The following is a 22,304-nucleotide window of genomic DNA, read 5'->3' on the forward strand; positions in this document are numbered from 1 at the left end:
AATTTAACCCCAAACTAAAAAATGCTTTTGCTTCCATCAAAATGATCACAGCAACATATAAAATTGATTTTTAAATCCCCCAAAAAAAGTTTATTGGGGACTTAATTCAAATTTGGGCTCTGCAGTCTGATTCTACTGGTGTCATAGTATATTTTTGATATATGATAAAAAAATAGGTTAAAAACAGTTTAAAAACCTCTTTAAGACTTTAACTGACAGACAAAGTAAATTAAAAGTAGCTAGGCTAGTAAACATATTAAAATGATAAGTAAAAAATACTTTAAAATCTAAATATTCTTATTTGAAAATCATGAATCATACAATAATCAGTTTTTATATAAAAAAGGCACAGTATTTTAAAATAATAAAGCATTGTAGGTAATCATTCTGTTCACCCAAAGCTGTTCTGTTCTAAAATAATTATTATTAATTAATCAAAATTATATTGGAATCAATAACAGATATAAGATTTAAACAGAAAAACTGGAAAAAATTCATAGATATAGATAAAGAAAAGCTAAAAATTAGAAAAGTTTTTTTTTATCTGTTTATTGTGATTTTTAGATTAGATATTTTGAAATAGGCAAATATATAGATTTAGATAAAAAGATGAATAAATATATTTATAGATAGAAAAATAAACATCTCCTGCCATAAACATTTAAACAGTTATAGATTTAGAATTAAGGATTATAATAGATATACATTTCTGATATAATTAGATAATAAGCTAAGTAAACAAATAGCAGTTACTAGATGTATATCTGGTAAGCCGAGCGTTCTCGGCCCACGGGGTAACGAGTTCGGATTCAACGAGCCCTAGCCTTTAATTATTCTACCAAACAAACAAGCAGGATTCAATCATACAGAAATTATATATTTAAACTGAATAATATTTACAAGCAATGTTTACTATATATATACAACAGATTATAACAATGGTTAGGTTTGAAGGGGGTGTGGGACGCTAGGGCTTAGCTCCCGGCGGTAGACAGGCTGTGGGGGCAGCGGTGGTAAAAGGGGAGGCAGCTCCTCCCGGTTATATAAGCGCGTGAGGTACGCGTGATAGTTGCATGTTTGAGTCCCCTCCCCACATTTAGGCAGGCCAGTTTGACCGCTGGGTTGCGGGGTCAACAGCGGTCATGAGATAGATGGTGATATAATAAGATTAGTGCAGGGGGTTTGTTATCATAAGTCACAGCGAAGCAACTCTGTAAACTGCCTGTCCGTCTGGGTGTCGTATTACCACAACCTCCCCTTCAAGGGTTGCGTGGCTCCTGAGCCACCAGGCCTTGAACCTGGGGATACGACAGCCTATGCCTGCGCAGGACAGGCAGTTCTTGGGGCACAGCTCGATGGAGGACAGCTCGGGCTACACAGGCTCCCTGGGACACTCGTTGCTCGGTCTGACTGTGGTTGGATATCAGCATTGTCAGCTCCTGGTTGGCTTCTAGACGTGGGTTGGCGACGGCCAAGCCCCGCCGCTGGAAATTTTGCCTCGTCTGCAGGATTAGCTCTGCCTCAGCTGGTAACTGGACACGGAGGCCTAGGCGGACTCTGGTGGTTCCTAAGGGGGGAATGACGATGGCAAAGGGCGCATAGAACTCCATGGGGGCGCCTGCTTGATTCAGGTTGCTTGGTCTCCTAGCTCCTACCCGGATGGGGATGGCTGTCATCAACAGGGGGCACATGGCTTCAGCTTCGTCTTCTGGGGCGGCTTCTTCCATCGCAGTGGCTGGTTCTTCTCCTACAGGCTCGCTGCTGGCTGGCAGGTTCTCCATGTCCGCGTCAGGATTCCAGATGGCATCTCTGGGTGGCTCTGGAGCGGGCGGCGGCGGCGGTGGTTCGTTGGGCTGCTCCTGCAGGTTCTCCTCTACTGGGTCACGATCCTGGCTGCTAGGCTGTGGGGCGGCTGCGGCTGGCTGGTGCACTGGGAGCTGTCCTGGGTCGCTAGCTGCGGGCGCCGCCGCTCCAACTGGCAGCTCGGTGGCATCCTCGTCGCCGTCCATATCAACTTGGATGTCTGCTGGGATCTGGTGGGCAGTCACATCTCCAGTGTATTTGCGCAGTCGGCCTACATGCGCGGTAACTTCTGAGATCCTGGCTACTGGAGAGGCAGGTTTGATGACATAATGGACTTCTGTAGCTTGCCTCACTACTTTCCAGGGGCCAGTCCATCTCTTGGTAATCTTGGCTGCCTTCCCTGGCACCAGGCGGGGGGCCAGGTACCAGACCAAGTCTCCAACCTCATACTTGGCCGTGCCTTCGTAAGCTGCCGCGCTCCTCCGGATGGCTCCCTCCTCCTTCTGCTGGATGGCATCATACACTGCATAGTAGCGCTGCAAGAGAGCTTGGACGTTGGCTGGAACTGAAGCATATTCGGTCTCTGGCAGCCGTAGTACCATGTCCACCGGAAGTTTGGCCTCTCTCCCAAAGAAGGCCAGGAACGGGGTCACGCCAGTGGATCTGCAGGCCTTGGTGTTGTATGCGAAGGCGATGGCAGGCAGGTGGGGCTCCCAGTTGTTATCGTCTCTGTCTAGGAACAGGCGCATGCCTGTGTTGAGCGTCCTATGAAACCTCTCCACTCGGTTGGACTGCGGGTTGTAGGGTGGTGGATGTGTCAGACCAATCTCAAGCCTGGAGGCCAGTTCCTGGAATACCTGGCCGGTAAATTCCATTCCATTGTCGGAATGGATCTTCAGGGGGCATCCGAACGTGGCCAGGTGGCGGTGCAACAGGGTCTCAGCCACCGTGAGAGTGCGCTTGTTGGGGATGGCGTAGAGGCTGACAAACCGGCTGAACCCATCTTGGCAGGTGAGGATATAGCGGTTCCCAGCTGGGGTCTCTGGCAGTGGCCCCACCAGGTCGATAAATAGGACTTGCTGTGGATACCCCTGGCGGGAGGGCACGTGGATCCCTTGCTTCAGTCTCTCCTTGGTAACCTTCTGGACACACTCAGGGCAAGTCTGTACCATCAGACGGATGTCACGGACCAGGTTGGGCCACCAGAAGTGCATGGCAACGCGGGCGATAGTCGCGTCCATCCCAAAGTGCCCAGCCATGGGGGTCCCATGGGCTAGAAAGAACGCGTCCTGCTGGAGGGCCGAAGGCAGCAGGTATCTTGTCCTCTCCCCTGTCAGGGTCTGGTCAGTGGTGGTGAGGCAGCCATGCTCGTCAAGCCCCAGGGCTGGGAAGCGGCTGGCGTACTGCTGCTCGTCTCGTTCCTTGCCACGCAGCTCAGCCTTAGTTGGGGCTTTGCCATCAGCCACCCATTGGCGGACACGGAGCAGAAGGGGGTCCTGTGTCTGGGCCTCCAATACTCTAGCTGGATCCAGTCGGGCGGCAGGGGGCCGGCTAGCTGCGGACTCCCCTAGCTGGCAAAGGTTGTGGATGTACTCAGCCTGCTCTGCTAATTCTTCGGCGCTAGCCGTTGGCATGTTGGCATCTTCCCGGCGGCTGAGGGCGTCGGCGTTGGTATTCTGGGTGCCAGGCCGATGGCAGACGGTAAAGTCTAAGGCCGCTAGCTCCTCCTGCCAGCGGGCCACCATCCCTGTGGATGTGTTCAGTGATTTCATCTGTAGCAAGGCTGAGGAATCAGTGTTGATCTGGAAGCTGCGGTAGGACAAGATGCCGTGGAATTTTCGGATCCCATACATAATGGCGGCCATCTCTCCCTTCCAGGACGGGTAGCGCGTCTCAGGGTTGGTTGTCTTGTGCCCCACGGCGGCAATCAGCCTCTCCTTGCCATCCTGGCATTGACTCAGTATGGCAGAGATGGCGCGGCTGCTGAAGTCTGTGGTGAGCTGGAACACCGCTGGCAAATCAAACCTGGGCGGCGCTCGGATGGGGGCCTTGCGGAACTTGTCCTTGAGTTGCAGCAGCTGGGCTTCCATCTCAGGCGTCCAGGTTAGGGTCTTGGCCGTCTTCTGCCGATTCATCTCGTAGGTGAGGTCTGCATACTCTGGGATGAACAGGCGGTAGTATCCAAAGAACCCCAGCAGCGCCAGCAAATCCTTGGGGGTGATGGGGGCTGGCCAATCCAGGATACGGTCAATATAGTCCTCCTGCATGGCCATCCCCTCACGGCTGAGGGTGTGGCCCAGATAATCCACCTTGGATCGGAACAGCTTGGTCTTGGCTGGCTTGAGGCGGATTCCTCCCCTGCGGTGGGCTTCCAAGACCTCTCGGAGCCTGGCCTGGTGGGCCCAGGTATCCTGGTGGAAGGTCAGGACGTCGTCAAGGTATGACTGGAGGTTGGCTGTGCCTAGGGGGTTTAGGACCCCTGCAATAAACCTGGAATAGACAGACGGTGCCGTAGCCAGGCCAAAGGGCATCCTTTTCCATTGATACAAGCCCCTGGGGGTGGTGAAGGCGGTGCAGGGCCGGCTGTCCTCGGACACACGGATGGTGTAGTATGCGGCCACCGCGTCTAAAGCACTGTAGACACGGTGCCCAGTTCCAGGCACTTGTTGAGGGCTCTGTAGTCGACGGCCCAGCGGGTGCTCCCGTCCTTCTTCTTGATGGGCACCAGGGGGCTGCTCCAGGCGGAGTCCGACGGCTCTATCACTCCCTCCTGTAGCCAGGTGTCCAGTTGTTTCTCCAGTTCAGCCTCTTGCCGCGGGTTCAGATCCCTAAATCTCTGGCGGATCGGCTGGGTCCCTGGCTTGAGGCGCAGCTGCAACTCAACCACATCTGTGCAGCCGGGGGTAGAATTGGAGAAGACGTCTCTGTATTCTGACAACATAGTCCAAACCTCCTTCTTGAGCAAGGGGTCCTTGCGTAGGAACTCATTGTCTTCCATCTCCAGGGCCTCCCACAACTCCTGCATTTCTGGAGGCTCAGCAGGCTCTTGGAACGAGTGGAGACGCGGGGGAGGCGTATCAGAGACCTCTAGAATGTCAGGTTTGACCAGCTCCCCAGCCACTGGGAGGCCAGCATCCAGCAAGAGGGGCATCTCCCCTTCATTTACCACCAGCACTCTAAACACAGTGGCGGAGCCAGGCCTGTGGGCATACAGGCCCTCTGGGATAACAAGATCCTCCCCAAACCTCTGTTCTGGGGCAGCTAGTTGGATGGCATCCTTGGTGCGATGGCCTACTAGCTCAACAGGGACCGCCATGACCCCGCGGCCAGGCAGGACCACCCGCTTGGCTGTGCGGAGCTGGGGTGGCTGGCCATCAGTTGGAGTGACAGCGCTTAGCCTATACGTGGCTGGTGCGGGGTCAGCTTTGGCTCCAGGACCCACCGGCCGCGACTTGACGGGCTCGGCTTCTGGAGGGGCTGACGTGTCGGAGCCAGGTGTGGCTCCGAGGGCGTCCGGCCACGATTTGACGGGCCCGGCGCTGGGAGAGGCCAAAGTGCTGGGTCCAGCCTTGGCTCCGTGGGCGTCCGGCCGCGACTTGACGGGCTCGGCGCTCGGAGAGGCTGAGGTAGCGGAGCCATGCATGGTTCCGGAGGCAGCCGGCCACGACTTGACGGGCACGGCGCCGGGAGAGGCTGAGGCCTGAGAGTTGAGTGTGGCTCCGGGTACATCAGACCGCGACTTGACGGGTCTGGACTCGGGCTTGGCTGGTGGACTGGCTGGAGGTCCCAGGTAGAGGGGGCCAGGTGGACACGGCTGGCCGTTGATAAAGGTGTCGGCGGAGAAGATTGGTTCTGGAGGGCTGGCAATCTCAGGGAACGTTGTTGGCAGGCTCTCCCTCGGCACCTTGGGCACTGAGGGCAACCCCATGGCTAGCAGGTTAGCTCCCTTGTGTGCGTTGAGCTCAGCGTCCACCCAGTGTGTGCCTTTCTCAACCACACGCGGCTGCTCGGGCAGGGGGCCTGGCAGAGGCCCCTCATAACTTAGCTCTCTCTCGGCTGTCTCCCGGTCAATGGGGACGCCACGGAGTGGGATAAACTCCCCACGCACCCACAAGCAAGGTGGTTGCATGTCGAAACAGAGCCTAGTTCCGAACTCCTTGAGAAAATACCCTCCTAGGTTCAGAGGGTGTGAGAGGTTCCGGACCACAGTCACGTGGTATAGATGGAGTATAAGGGTGTGTGAGACTGCCATATATAACTCTTTTAATTTTCCTATTACCTGGAGGGGCTGGCCTTCCTCGTTAGCAGTCAGGATTTGGGTGTTGTCCGGTATCAACATGCGTTGCACGCCCATCGCGTGCATGAGGTGCTCAGAAATTACAGCAGACCCTGGTACACGGTTGCCAGAATCGATCATGGCATCAACCTGTACATGCTGGGCAGGGTCAGGAGTAGGAAACCTCACCCTGACATGGCAGGGGAAGTGGAGGTCCTGCCCTTGAGACAAGGGGGCCTCTCGTTCGGCTGGGGTTGGCAAAAACTTCGGTGGTGGCCGAACCGCAGCTATGGTGGTATCGCTTACCATGGTGGCTTAGACTGTAGCTTCGAATCACTAGAGCTTATTAATTATCACTGGGTCAACAATTTTATATTTATTTTTTATCACTTGGTTGACATTTATACACACTTATGTGTTGTTATCACTAGGCGCTCTAGGTGTGATTCTGGAAGCACTGGCAGCAGGGAATGTCCGTCCTGCAAGGTTCAGAGGGGTGACGGCGGTAGGGAATGACCCGTCCTACAGCGCCGCTGGTTCGAATCCCGAAAATGGCGGCAGGGAATGGCCCGTCCTGCAGCGCCTCGGGTTCGAATCCTGGGAGGCAGCGGCAGGGAATGTCCCGTCCTGCCGTGCCTGTGGCTCAAAATCTGCTATCCGTCGCAGTGGTAGGGCTTACTTGTGTGCTGAAGCTTCGCAGCCACACATTGCCTTCTTAAGGAGACCAGCACCCAGCTGTCTGTCTCGTAGGTTTGGCCTGGGTGTCCTGGGGCTTGTCCCAGCTACACTTGCCAATTTAGACTCAGTTCTGTAGCCGTCTGAGCTAAATTATCCGATTGCCGTGGCTGCGCACCTAGCGCTACTCCTATACGGCACGGAAAAAGCGTCTTAACTGGCGCTTTTAGCAGGCTGAATCTGCTTGCCGTAGGCCAGAGGCCCACATATTGCGTTCAAAATGATGGAAATTCGACCTAAAAAGGCCGTCTCACGGGTCAGTTGGCTTCTCAGTTGGCGGCTGATTGTCCCCTTACTTGCCAAAGGGTCCAATCAGAGGTAGAATAGGCTAGTTTCTGTAAGGCTCGATTGAAACACGCTGACACCAAGTTCTGGTAAGCCGAGCGTTCTCGGCCCACGGGGTAACGAGTTCGGATTCAACGAGCCCTAGCCTTTAATTATTCTACCAAACAAACAAGCAGGATTCAATCATACAGAAATTATATATTTAAACTGAATAATATTTACAAGCAATGTTTACTATATATATACAACAGATTATAACAATGGTTAGGTTTGAAGGGGGTGTGGGACGCTAGGGCTTAGCTCCCGGCGGTAGACAGGCTGTGGGGGCAGCGGTGGTAAAAGGGGAGGCAGCTCCTCCCGGTTATATAAGCGCGTGAGGTACGCGTGATAGTTGCATGTTTGAGTCCCCTCCCCACATTTAGGCAGGCCAGTTTGACCGCTGGGTTGCGGGGTCAACAGCGGTCATGAGATAGATGGTGATATAATAAGATTAGTGCAGGGGGTTTGTTATCATAAGTCACAGCGAAGCAACTCTGTAAACTGCCTGTCCGTCTGGGTGTCGTATTACCACATATATACAGAGAAGTAAATGAATAAATAGACATATATTATAGGTAAGTTGGTATAAACAATTAAAGACTCCTTAACTTTTATTACCCTTTTAGGAGGGGTCTGTGCTCCCTAGGCACTTTGAGAGAATGCACTGATAAATATAACTTTTTTGTTAATCAACCTTATTATTATAATGATTTATTTAATTGTTTTACCTTGTTATAAGTTAGACCAACACATACGGTTACACTTTCCTCCTGAAAAAAAATTTATTTTTAAATTATTTAAATTTTTTATTGAATAGCCAGCTTTACACATGAAGGGGATTTGTTTTCTAATGGGAGGGGACATAAAAATAGCCTAAAACCATTGTAAGACTTAAATGATAAGCTTTAATAGCCTAAAACCATCCTAATGTTAAGTTTTCCTAAATTTTGTAACTAAACTTATTGAGTAGTTTTGGGATCTTAAATGACGAACCAAAACAACTTCATATAATAATAGGAAGAAATAAGTCAATGAAAACAATGATTTTCATATTCATTTATACAGAAATATATATTGCCCAAATGTATTAAATGTTTTTTATCCACAATGTCTGTTAGTTTTACATAACTCTGTTAAAAATGCTTAAAAATAGGCCTTTTCTGAAACAGTTTCTTTACAAGCTCAAGTAATTAATTTTGAAATACTATTAATATCTACATATTATATATTATAATAATCAATGTATAAATCCCTTTTAAACAGTTAATTAAAAAGAATCAAACTTTAAAAGTGAGAAAGAAGTTCTAAAACAGATATTTTTCTATCAATTTTATGGTTTCCATATAAAACTTACACCTAATTGAATATCAGTATCTGCATAAATTTGAGGTTGTAAAGAAACCGTTCCAGCAGCTTAGGTAAAAAAAGGTCTTTTTGTATTTTTGACAGAATTATAGGCATATTCAAGTAATGTTCTAATCAAACATTAAAAAAAATAACAGACTTTAATACAATAATAAAGCTAAAGATTATAGTATATATATAAACTTTAATATAATACTTTTTATATTGTTTTGGCAGTTCATCCAAAGATCTCCTTAATATGATTGACTAATAGAAAGAATTCATTAAAAGCCAAATTAAAGGTTAGGATATACATAATTATAAATATAGAGTTATTAATTAAGCATACCATGTTCTCTAAGTATTTCTGCTATTTCTTCATATCTTTTTAATAGAGCCCAATCCAGATCTGTCCAACCTATGTATAATATTAATTAATTATATAATAACCCTTTGTATTGCCCTTCATATTGTGACATATTAATGTTTTAAATATGTCAGCAACATGATTTTTATATAGTTTATAAAGTTGGCATAAACTATATATAATGATTCAAATTTTGTAAATGGACAAGCCAAATAGCAAAGTATTATTGAGTAGTTCAGAGAGAAAGAGAGAGAGAGAGAGAGAGAGAGAGGGAGAGAGAGAGTGAGAGAGAGAGAAGAGAGAATGATAGAGAGATAGAGAGCTATAGTTGAAAGAAGAATTTACATATTTGTGCATCCAACAATTTGTGTAATTAAAATGATATTATATTCTAATTACAGATTAAGTTTTAATTCAACATATATATTTATATTTATTTGGATACATAGGTGATAAGATAATCAATAGATAGATAGATAGATAGATAGATAGATAGATAGATAGATAGATAGATAGATAGATAGATAGATAGATAGATAGATAGATAGATAGATAGATAGAAGGATAGATAGATAGATAGATAGATAGATAGATAGATAGATAGATAGATAGATATATAGATTGATAGATAGATAAATAGATAGATATATAGATTGATAGATAGATAGATAGATATATAGATAGATAGATAGATATAATATACTAAAGATACAATATATATATCTTGAGTTTAAAGCACAGCTATAGATATACAGAGAGGGGTGTACAGAAATAGATTGTTAGATAAATGAATACATAGATAGTTAGATAGAACATACTAAAGATTCTATATACAAATATATTATGTAACTAACCATCTTTATCTTTATTGTTGATATTGGCTCCATATTCTAGAAGTAGTCGGACTGTTTCTGTCTTTCCATTAGTTGCTGCCCACATAAGACTTGTATTACCTAGATATAAATATATAAGAAACATTATATTATGTTGTTCAGATTAAAGTCATAGTTATACACAGAGAAAATGATTAGAGATAGTTATAATATACTAAATATACTATATAGTACAATAATATTATATAACTAACCATCACTATCTTTTTGGTTGACATCGAGTCCATATTCTAGAAGTAGTCTGACTGTTTCTGTGTTTTCACCCAGTGCTGCGCTCATAAGACTTGTGTAACCTAGATATAAATATATTAGTTACATTTTATATTTATAGGCTCAGAGTAGATATACAGAGAAAGGTGTATGGATAGATAAATTATACCAAAGACAAAAATATAGTAAAATAACCATTATTATCTATATTATATCTATCTAATATATGGATAGATATATATTATATATAGATAGATAGAACAAACTGTAACTAAAGATATACAAATATAGTATGATAATATTATGCAACTAACCATCATTATCTCTTTGGTTGACATGAGCTCCATGATCTAGAAGTAGTCTAGCTGTTTCTGTCTTTCTATTGTATGCTGCCCTCATAAGACTTGTCTCACCTACATATAAATATATTAGTTACATTATATATATTCTTTAGTTCAGAGTACAGTTATATATATACAGAGAGAGGTGTTCAGAGGTAGATATTTAGACTTAAGATAATAGATAGATAGAATATACTAAAGATACACTATATAGTGAAATAATATTATGTAGCTAACCTCTATTATCTTTATGGTTGACATCGGCCCCATATTCTAGAAGTATTCTCATTACTTCTGTGTATTCATAAACTGCTGCCCACATAAGACTGGTAGCTCCTAGTTATAAATATATTAGTTACATTATGAATTCTTTAGTTCAGAGTACAGTTATATATATACAGAGAGAGGTAAACAGAAATTGATAGATGGATAGAATATACTAAATATACATTATATAAATGGTATACTAGTATAATAATATTATGCAACTAACCTCTATTATCTATATGGTTGACATCAGCTTCATGTTTTAGAAATAGTCTGACTGTTAGATAGAATATACTAAAGATATACTATATATTAAAAAAATACTATGTAACTAACCATCATTATCTTTAATGTTGACATCGGCTCCATATTCTAGAAGTATTCTGACTACTTCTGTTTTTCCACTGCTTGCTGCAACAATAAGACTGGTATCTCCTAGGTATAAATATATTTGTTACATTATGAATTCTTTAGTTCAGAGTACAGTTATAGATATACAGAGACAGATGTACAGATAGATATATAGATAAATGGATATATAGATAGAATATACTAAAGGTACTATATATTGTAAAATGATATAAATTATTTTATGTAACTAACCATCATTATCTTTATGGTTGACATCAGCTTTGTGTTCTAGAAGTAGTCTGACTGTTTCTGTGTTTCCATTCCATGCTGCCCACATAAGACTTGTGTAACCTAGATATAAATATATTAGATACTTTATATATTCTTTAGCTCAGAGTACATTTATAGAAATACAGAGAGAGGTGAAAAGAGATATATAGATAGAAATAGACTATAGATAGATAGATAGAATATACCAAATATACAATATATAAATATAGTTTAATAATATTATGTAACTAACCATCATTATCTTTATGGTTGACATGATATTTTTTAGTTCAGAGTACACACACCCCACCAGAAGGCTTGTTAAGTTAGTAAAAACAACCTGTGGAAAGGGTTTACACAGGATGTACTGGGACCTTATGGTGAGTTCAGAACATGCTTTCCCTAAATTGAATTAGCACCTTCCCATAGTAGAAAATTTTAGAATTACTTTTTGATTCTTATAATGTTTGTAGGGATATTTAACTTGTCATATATAGTTCAAACAATTTACTTACTGTTAAGGATTTATTTTATGCTATAAAATTGCCAATTAGTTTTTTTATAACGTAGTAGTTCGGTAATAAAGACATATTTTAAATTCGTATTATTGACAAAAAAATACCTCACTGTCTACAAAGGGTTGAATCTCATAGGTTATTTAAAATAATAATATCCTTTTTTATTGTGTTGGACAATAAATAACCCACTTTGGAGAATTAGTTTACACTTTTATCAGACTGTTTATAAAGAAATATTGCGTCTTTATTATTTACAAATTTGTAATTAAAGGTGGGCGAGAGATGGGCCATCTAAAGTTAATTGGATACTAATAAAAAACCTGTTTCTGGCTTTGTTATTGTATTTGGTTTTCAATAAAAAATATTGCTTATTTTATCAATTTCTAAGTAACTATACATTGGTTTAAAGCAAGGATTATGTTAAAAGTCAGCTTAACTGTTAGGAAAAATCTAGAACTATGTGAAAAAGTTTAATTTTAGCTATAATGGGAGAAAAAATCAATTTAATGGACATTTTATATAATACGGAAAATTTCTTCCTTTCCCTGTACCTTATAAAAATCGTCGTAAAAAGCCGTTTTTTAAGCAAACAAAGGCGTGTTTTGCTCTATCTGTGAGATATTATGAATGAGATAATGTTAAGATTTGATATTAAGATGAGAAAAATTTACGTTCACAGTCCCTTTAAAGATAGTTAAAAAATAATTTATGTCACAGATATGTCACAGTTTCATGTAGATATTTATTTTGTTTAAAGACATGCCATTCATGACAATATAGAAAAAGGTGTAATAAATAAAGCTCATTCAAAAGTACATAATTTTACTAGAGATGTTAAAAATGGTACCCACTGCTGAAATGTCAAACACTGACACCAATAAACATGCGCAACTAATTACCATGATCTGGAGCTCCAGACAATGGGTTGTGCAATCAAAGGGTTGGTTTTCTGTTTAAATGTTGCTTAACAAAATATCTCTATGCGCATTAGAGCATTGTATGTTATTAGAAGGGGATGATAATATGGCTTCAATAGATGACCACAAGAAATTGAATGAGAATCCCACCCCAATAAGGTATATCACTTAAATTTCTTAACCTTAAAAATACAGACCCCCAAACTTTTTAAGTTAGACAATTTTTGAACAGGAGAAAAAATTCCAACAACAGTGGTCATGGTGCTGATCAAGGTGTCACAAATATTTGGAATAGATCCTGGTACATAATACAAAAATTATTCTATCTATCTATTTATCTGTTTGATGGCTATCTGGCTGATTTGCAATGCCAGGTAGCCGGTTTAGCCAATAACTGGCATTAGAAATCAGCCAAATATCTGGTATCCGGCACAACACTAGTACATATAAACTAGTTGGATAGATAAATAGATTAAAGAATAGGAAGAAACTATAAAAATTGATAAAATTAAAAGGTATGTATGGACAGTTAAATAAAGGATAGATAGATAAATAAACATACCAAGATTATCTTTCTTATCAATAAGAGATCCTCTATCCAGAAGAAGCTGTACTACAGAAGTATGACCACTCTGACTTGCCCAGTGGAGACTTGTTTTTCCTAAATATTTGAATATGTAACATGATTCTCGTCCATACAAAAAAACTATGTTTAGCATTGTATTATATCCAGTTTTCTATGAATTTAAAAATTTACAATCATAAGATTGAAAGCAGATTTTTTACCCCGTGTCTGTGGTATCTTGGGGCTAAAAAATGGGTTTTAATCTTATAATTGTACGCTTTATATCCGCGGAAAGCTGTTTAAATATGATGGGAGAAATATTCTATAACATTTTAAGAATTCAAAATATATTTATGGTACTACTTTGAAAGTAGTTGATATTTGTTGGATTAGAATTAGTTCTCATCCATATTGAAAGATTATGTGTAGTATCCTATTACAGACAATTTTCCATGATTATAAAAAAAAATCATAAACTTAATATAATTTTTAATAGCCCAGTCCTTCATTTAATATTTGCGGAAAGCTGTCTATAACAGGATGCAATGAATAACTATTATATTATTGATAAAAATATATATTATAAGTTTCACTTTTAAGATTGCTATCAATCATTCTTTTTTGAAGAAAAACTATTCTAATAGGACCAAGTGAGAAATATGGCAGATTTCTTTTTTTGGGTATAGTCCCTTTTGTGGCAACTAGGGCTCTAACCCTGTGGGCTAATTGCCTAACCATGTGGGGCAATCACCTAACCCAATATAACCTAACCTAACCTAAAATAAAATATAAAAAGCCATTTCAAAAATATGATGAATCGCACCTTAAAGGAACATTCCCTTTTTTTAGATGATTTCACAATCTTCCCATTGAATAATAAGACAATAGGTTCCAGCCATTCACCAGATCTTAGTTCACAGAAAGAAGACAATAAGTACAGAGAATTGTAACAATTCATTTCTAGCATTCCTGTATTTAATAATAGAGGTTGCACCCCTAGCATTTAAGTGACTTAATTCAAAGGTTTAGAGAAAAAAGCATCACAATTTAATTTGATAAAAAATTTGCCTAAAACCATCTTGGTGAAACATAAGTGAAGCTTCCCTAAAGTGGTGAGCAAATTTGAAAACCAAAAAAAATTTGAGAGAGTAGCATTTTTTTCTATGGGTTATATCTCTTGGCAGGGTAGTGGTAACCTTCCAAAAAAATAGTTTTAAACCTTCCTGGACCTAGGCGAAACTTAACTGTAGAGGAGAACCATATTAGTTCATTAGTTAGCAAGATCCTCTGGTATAACACATAGATATACAGACAGACATATATCCTGTTACTTTAAATAAGAAAGTATGTAAAACCTCTGGGATCTGTAGCATTAACATCTGCTCCATACTGTAAAAAGAGCTTGATTAATTTCTTTGTATTATATACTTCAATTTCACAAATTATACTTGTCAGGTTCAAATCTTCAAAAACTAAAAAAGAACAAAAATTATAAAAATGACACTTGCAGTAGATGATTTGGGTATTGTCTCTTTCATGACAATGCCTCTTAACAGGCGTTTCTTTGTATTTCACAATTGCTTTTGAGAGGTACTGTACCTGATGATTTAAAACAAAACAAAAGAAAGTGAATATAGTAATTGATTATGGCTTTTTTATATTATGTTTTATATTTAGCTAACTCATATTAGATGAGCCCCTAAGATTTTTTTGTGCGTAAAAGATAGACTTTTTCAAATTGGTGATAATACATAACATTGAGTTTTTTTTATATCTTTCTCCTGACAGGCACAGGATGCCAGCAAACCTAGCAGGTTCATCTAGTTATAAAAATTATCATTGGGCCATAATACTAAAATATCCTATATTATACTATTGTTGTTAAATAAAAGGGTAAGGAATCAAATCCAAAAACTGCTGCCTAAAATACATATTAATATAAAATTTACATAAAAAAACATATTCTAAAAATATTTTTCTTCAAAAATAAGAAAATAAAAGCTTTTTGGATTTTTATAGTAAAAAAGGATGAAGGAAGCAAAATATGACTTTGACTAACCTATGAGTGATTAAAGAGAACATGCACAATTTTTTGTCCCTAGCTCTAATAGGAGCTAGGATAATAGGGGGAGGGCATTCAGTGTGCTCCCTCCCCCTCTAACCTAGAGTTCTAGGAAAGGTCCTGACTTCTAGGGGATTAATCTAAATACTTTTTAAAATTAAGATCTACACAGTAAAAAGCTTTTAGTAGAAAAAATGGATTAATGATTCAGGCTTGATTTGATTATTGAAACCCTTTAATTGCTCACCTCTTGATGGTCCAGCACCTATCCAGAACTCCCATCCCCCCCTCCCTTGATCGTTAAGTGTTAAGTTTCTTTTTTAAAAAATTGAGAAATAATGAATAAATTTACCAGACAAACTGTTCTCTTGTATTTTTGCTCTAGGCTCCAGAAACTTGTTAACAAGTTCAGTAGAAACATTTCCATTGCATACAGCTTTTCTTATTTCTAAACAATTTAAAGGGCGAATATAGGTTCGATATGATATGAGCTTATATCAAAGGTGCCATTACATACTTTTAGAATATCTATGCCAAATTTAAAAATTCAAAAAAATCCTTAAGTAGATTTTGCAATTTTCTGTTTCAATTGAACATATAATAAATGAGATTGCCGACAAAATCGTTTATTTTAGCCCTTTACAAGACTTTTTTTTGACTATTTTGCTTAAGTTTGATTGACTATTACATTGGCACGCACCTTAAAAGATAATTTAAATGTTTATTATTTTAGATTATATACTAGTTTATTTAATTTTTTAAAAAGCATAAAAATAATTTGCGTAGAAAGGCGTCAGGAGTATTGACAGGGTAAATAATACGTCTTAAAGTTTATTTTCTGTACAGAGATCTTTGATTAATTCATGATGATATAAACAACCCTTCTGTACGCATTTTCAACACACACACACGGCCACAAAAAAACAGGGATTTGAAATCATTCTTCCTCCAAGAAAATTTTAATGATTAATTTTTTTTACTTTTTACATTATTTGATGTTTTTTTTTAACTTTTAAATAATTTACTTTATGAAGGTAGAAGGAGGGTATATTTATCCCTGATTAATAGGTTTCCACGTTATTACGACTATCATTTAACGAAAGCTTTTTAATTCAACCTTGCCACGAAGCCTTGTGTGATGCTAGGGTGTTTGAGTTCTTAGGGAACCACACTAATTACAAAATATTTTCTTCCAGATTGACGGGTTTTAAGCTATAAACAGACTTATACAATTGAATATGTCAATATTTTTAAGTTATTTATAATCTATGGAATTGCACCTTTGATATAAGCTCATATCATATCGAACCTATATTCGCCCTTTAAAAATATGTAATTAATTAGGTATAAGGTATAACCAACAAGCAAAATGAATCTGAAACAATATTTTCGGGGCAAATGGAGAAGTCAATTTTGCGATGCGTTGCCCCCCAACGACAGCTGAAATAACATATTGATTTCATTGTTAATATAAGTCGATAATTGATTAGAAGAAACCTTTTTAAGAGTGCATTTGTGTAAGTAAATATACACTATACAATTGGTTTCAACCTAGACATAGTTTAATCTCAGCTCATAAAGAAAAGAAAATAATTTGAAAAAAATCACGAAACCTATAGAACAACATGGTAAAATATTATCAAATATTATCTAGATTTTACTCCCTCGTTGGTTCTACCTTATTTCTGTGATAATCTTATGATTGCAAAAAAAACATGACATTATAAGTTAATAATGTTCAAATTAGGAGCAAAAATATTTTTACCAAAAAAATATTCATAGTTTGTATTAAATTTATGCTCATTATTTACTTTTTGACCACCTTCTATCTCAAAAAAATTTTAGATTAAAATGACATGTAGATTGCTAAGACCTACCCTAATTATAAAAAAGCTTCGCTTTAAAAAAGATGCTAGCCACGTGTGTAGTAGTGGAAAAGAGTGAGAAAACTAGATAAAATTATATTCACTGGATGCTCAACTAACAAGGATGACAACATCCAGAAAAGCGAAGCTTTGAAACCATTGGACAAACAAACTTTAACACTTGTAGAAAAAGGGGCGTTGTAGCTCAGTAGTAACACACTGAGTTACCGTGAGGAGAATTCGAGTTCAAGTCCCCATGTGGCAACTCAAATTTCTCAGTCACAATTCATTCACACAACTTCCCCTTGGTTGTGCAAGAGGGGTGATGATTGGGCAGTTTGGATACTCAATAGTGAAGTACATAATACCAGTACAACCCTTACCCAAGCTCCTCTGTGGAGAGCGTCATTCATTACGGTGACTTAATACTCGGCGAGGGTGAGGTAATAAAGAGTAGGTCCCTTGAGTCAGCGGGTCAAGTACTTGTACTTGAGCGTGGACCTTGAGCTGGCCCTGGTGCTGGTATACAAAAGTGTCTCGTCCTACTCCATGACTACTTAGGTCCAAACACTAAGAAACTATGGCTACACACACACAACACTTGTAGAGGGACAGAACTTAACAATCATGTATAAATATTAACAAAATTGGAAGTAAATTTGTTGAAAAATGCTTACATACAGGCTAATTGTTAAGTACATACTTACATTTTTAGGACTTGATTATAGAGTTACTCCTCTAGGAGTCATTATTCCAAAAATCAGAACCGGTTCTAATCTACTAGTCCCAAATGAATACGAGAAAACTGCTTACCCGGATCCACATCAGTATATCTGTTATCATTTTCTAATCCTTTGTCATCTTCTTTAATGTCTAAACAAAGATGTAATAAAAATTTATCATTCTTTTAAGATTTTTTTATTTAGGTAATTTTCTGTACACTTTTGACCGCAAAAAATATTTCCAGCATGCCTTCTAAATGATTAATATTCGCTGGATAAGAACCGGTTTTCAGCAAAACTAGTGGAACTTTAGAATATTTTGTACAATTTTTTTTCTAGGAACAATTTATCTTGGGATGGTGATGGAACCCTCACCTAAAATAGTTATGAACCTTTCCAGAACCTATTCAAAGCTACATTATATAGGAGAACCATGTTGGTTCAGCGGCTAGTGAGATTCTTTAGTACAAATCCTGTTACCTTTTTATACAGATTACATTTTGGGCTTATCTAAATGGGGTGTTTTGTTTTTAGGTAAGGTTTTATTAGAGGCAGGACAGCCAGGAGGGTTAGTTTTTATATTTGAGCCCTGCAAGGTTAATGCGATCCATTTGGGTAAGGCAAAAAAGAAAACAATTCATTTTATAAATAGGGGTTGGGGTAAGAATAATTCAAGAGAAAGCACAATAAAACAGGGATCTAAAGGGATAAGACAATGGCAGATAAATTGATGTACATCGCCAATGATGATACACTATACCTGTCTGTTGATTACAATTAGCAGTAGAAACGTTTAGACTAGTATTAAAAACAGCGCAATTCTCCCCCCCCCCCCCTAACAATAAAATCTCACCTATAGCTTTGGATAAGCATCCTCCAACATATAGCAGCAAACAAACCTTAAATATTTTCTTTTAGATTTTATCGTATTCATTCGAAACCGATTAATATCCAGTGGATTAGAACTGGTTCTCATCCATACAAAAAAAACTATGTCTATCATCATATTATATCCAGTTTTCTACGAATATAAAAACTGGTTTTAATCTTACAATTGTACATTTTATATGCGCGGAAAGCTGTTTATAATATGATGCAAGAAATAACTATTATACACTTCTTTTAGTAGCGAAGCTACTCAATAATTCACAATGTCCGTCCATCTGTCCGTCTGTCATCTGTCCATAATTAATGAATTGGAGGGAAAATTAGGCTTCCAATATTAATGTTTTTTAAAAAACGGGGGGTTAAAATTTTCTAGGAAAGATTTCTCTTCTGAGGAAAGTTGTACCCTCCACCAAAATAGTTATAAACCTTCCCAGGACCTATGATAAGCAACCCTGTAAAGGAGAAGCCTATATGTTCAGCAGTTACCGGGATTCTTTGGTACAAATAGACAGACAAAAATACAGCCTGTTACAATATAATTAGGATATATATAGATAGATAGATAGATATATAGATAGATATGTAGATAGATAGATAGATAGATATATAGATAGATAGATAGATAGATAGAAAGATATATAGATAGATAGATAGATAGACAGATTTATAGATAGATAGATAGATAGATATATAGATAAATAGATAGAAAGATAGATAGATAGATAGATAGATAGATAGAAGATAGATAATAGATAATAGATAGATAGATAGATAGATAGATAGATAGATAGATAGATAGATAGATAGATAGATGGATAGATAGATAGATAGATAGATAGATATATAGATAGATAGATAGATAGATATATAGATAGATATATAGATATATAGATAGATAGATAGATAGATAGATAGATAGATAGATATATAGATAGATAGATAAATAGATAGATAGATAGATAGATAGATAGATAGATAGATAGATAGATAGATAGATAGATAGATAGATAGATAGATAGATAGATAGATAAATAGATAGATATATAGATAGATAGATAGATAGATAGATAGATAGATAGATAGATAGATAGATAGATAGATAGATAGATATATGTATATGAAGTACTCACAAAACTAAATGTTATCATGATCACGTATGAGAAAGAACTGAACTACTACTGGTGGTGGTGCTGCTAGTGACCTTCACATTTCTCTTTTTTCTTGGCACAACAAGTTTTCTTTTTGAATTGTAATTTACAAGTCAACTTTTCAGTGTATGTGTGTGTGTAGTGATCTAAAGGGATAAAATAATAGCCGATAAATTGATGTACATCCTCAATGATGATATACAAGATAACCCTTTTTGTAGATTAAAATTAGTGGTGGAAATGCTTGGACACTCAACTTAATGAATCAACCAATCAAAAAAAGTCCCCAAAGTTATTAAGCCAAGGAATAAGAAAACATTATTACAGTCTACTGTCCCCTCCCTTCCTGCACACACAAACACCAGAACCAAAACGTCCCCACACACAAAGAGAGAGGGGACAATGGACGGGGTTTATTATAGCGTTTTCTTATTTTCTAGCTTAACAAGTTTGGAGACTTTTAATTAATTTTGATTGGTTTCTGGTTGGTCCATTAAGTTTAGTGTTCAAATCTTTTAAACCAGGGGGGATAATTTTGTTTATCAACATTGTCCTTTCCTAACAGTTAGTTTTTTCGTTAATTTAGGCATGTAAGAATTACCCTATCGATTTCAAACTTTGAATGATGATAGCTATAACAGTTAGGTATGATTTAGAAAGTGTAGTAACTCCATTATTTGTATCATACTGTCTGTATGTCCATTTAACTTGTAAGTTAAAATTTTACTATTTATCTGATTTTTAGAATACTGATTCCTTTTGGAACATGGTACAATGTTATAAGCGATGCATCTTTGTAATCAAGTCCTAAATAGAATAAATATTTAAGTGGGTTTTCAACAAAATTAGTTACAATTTTGTTGAGACTTATGGATTATATTCTGCTTATTTAATTCTGAAACTCTACAAATGTTTCAGAGATTCGCTTTTATGGATGTTGTCATTTAAATGATTAAAAGAAGATTTGGATATAGTCTCTTTTGTGGCGATTTGTCGTATTTTCAAGGGTTAAGTAATTTGCCCCGCAGGGTTAAAGCCCCCTTAGATGTAGTAGAAAAACTACTGTGAAAATACGAAGAAATGCCATTAAGGGGCGTTGCCACGATAGGGACTATACCCGAAGATTTGAATGCTATACATATTTGTTAAGGAAGGTTTTAACGAAAGAAAGAAAGACATGGCTTACTATGCTCAATATTATTAAAATTTTTAACAAAAAAAGCGAAAATTCCTGTAAAAAAAATTGTTTATCATGATCATTATTACATTTTCTAACTATAACCTTTATAGCATGCTGTATATAAATCAATATTTCATAGGTTTATACAAGCTTAAAAATCACTTCGCCCCAAAGCTGTAATTTTTTAAGTTTAACTTTGACAAACTTCCCAAGATCCTAGGAACGCCATGCCTTACCCTACATAATTCTAGCAGATATTTCTCTTAATCTTCATTAAAAAAAATTTAGGGGGGCTTTTTTAATGATTTTTTTCCTCTCCCTAAATAGTTATAAACTTATGGGAACTTACATTGTAAAGGAGAACCATATTGGTTCTGGGGTTAGCGCGATCCTTTGGTACAGACAATCATCCTGTTACTTGAACTGATATAATTTAAGGTTGAGGTAGAAGAAGCTGCGGACGACCAGGTATATCCGCTGGATTAGAACCGGTTCTCAGCCATACTATCCGCATAATACCCGCGGAAAGCTGTCTATAACACGTTGATATAAATAAATATATAAAAATCAGGGATCTAAAAGGATAAGACAATGACCCCGATAAATTAATGTACATCCCAAATATTAAGAAACAAAATTACCCCTTATGTAGATTAAAATTGAGAAGTTTGAACACTCTACCTAATGAACCAACCAATCAAAAATCATTAACAGTTCCCATAAATGTTAAGCCAACGATTAGGAGCACATTATTATAAAAGTTTATGGACTAGTGTGATAAATAGCCCATTGCCCCTTCTCTCTCTCATTGTAAAAATACACATCTAGTAAGGGAGGGGACAAAAATTGTAAAAATATAAACCCCTCTTTTTACATCCTAATTTCTTTTAAAAATGCATTTTATTTCCCCCCCACTCCCCTCCCCCATCAAACCTTTGAAATCATGCATTTGCCGCTATATCAGATACATGAGATAAAAGCTTAGTATAAGTAGAGGTCCAAAAACATGTGCAACGCATTTTAATGCACAGTTACAATTTCCATCATATGGCTTATTTGACAACTCACCAAAATTAACAAGACATTAAAAGGTTAGTGGAGATTCTTAGGACCAGACATATGTCTACTTGAAATAAATCCAATATATCTTTGACGATGGAAATTTGAAACCCACGGGTCAATATTTCTCAGATATTCCCCCTATCTACGAACGGTCCAAAGTCGTTGATAATAATTAGGGAAAGGGTTGAAAATGGAC

The 22,304-nt window shown here is 38.4% G+C and overlaps 1 protein-coding gene across 1 annotated transcript; it reads right to left on the minus strand.

The window, feature by feature from the left end:
- Positions 1–279: 279 nt before the first annotated feature.
- On the minus strand, positions 280–19,914 carry LOC145335485 (uncharacterized). The gene is made up of 15 exons (XM_080181247.1): positions 19,849–19,914; positions 18,684–18,729; positions 17,922–17,981; positions 15,596–15,691; positions 14,537–14,653; positions 13,179–13,277; positions 11,164–11,262; positions 10,897–10,995; positions 10,531–10,629; positions 10,267–10,365; positions 9,937–10,035; positions 9,704–9,802; positions 8,832–8,900; positions 7,867–7,908; positions 280–411 (listed from the first exon to the last, which is right to left on the minus strand). Exons 1-14 carry the CDS (start codon positions 19,864–19,866, stop codon positions 7,871–7,873), a joined length of 1,137 nt encoding a protein of 378 aa, XP_080037373.1. The 5' UTR covers positions 19,867–19,914; the 3' UTR covers positions 280–411; positions 7,867–7,870.
- Between the last annotated feature and the right edge of the window lie 2,390 nt (positions 19,915–22,304).

This window comes from Acartia tonsa, chromosome 13, assembly GCF_053477335.1.
Source record: "Acartia tonsa isolate MP-2025a chromosome 13, ASM5347733v1, whole genome shotgun sequence".
NCBI lineage: Eukaryota > Metazoa > Arthropoda > Copepoda > Calanoida > Acartiidae > Acartia > Acartia tonsa.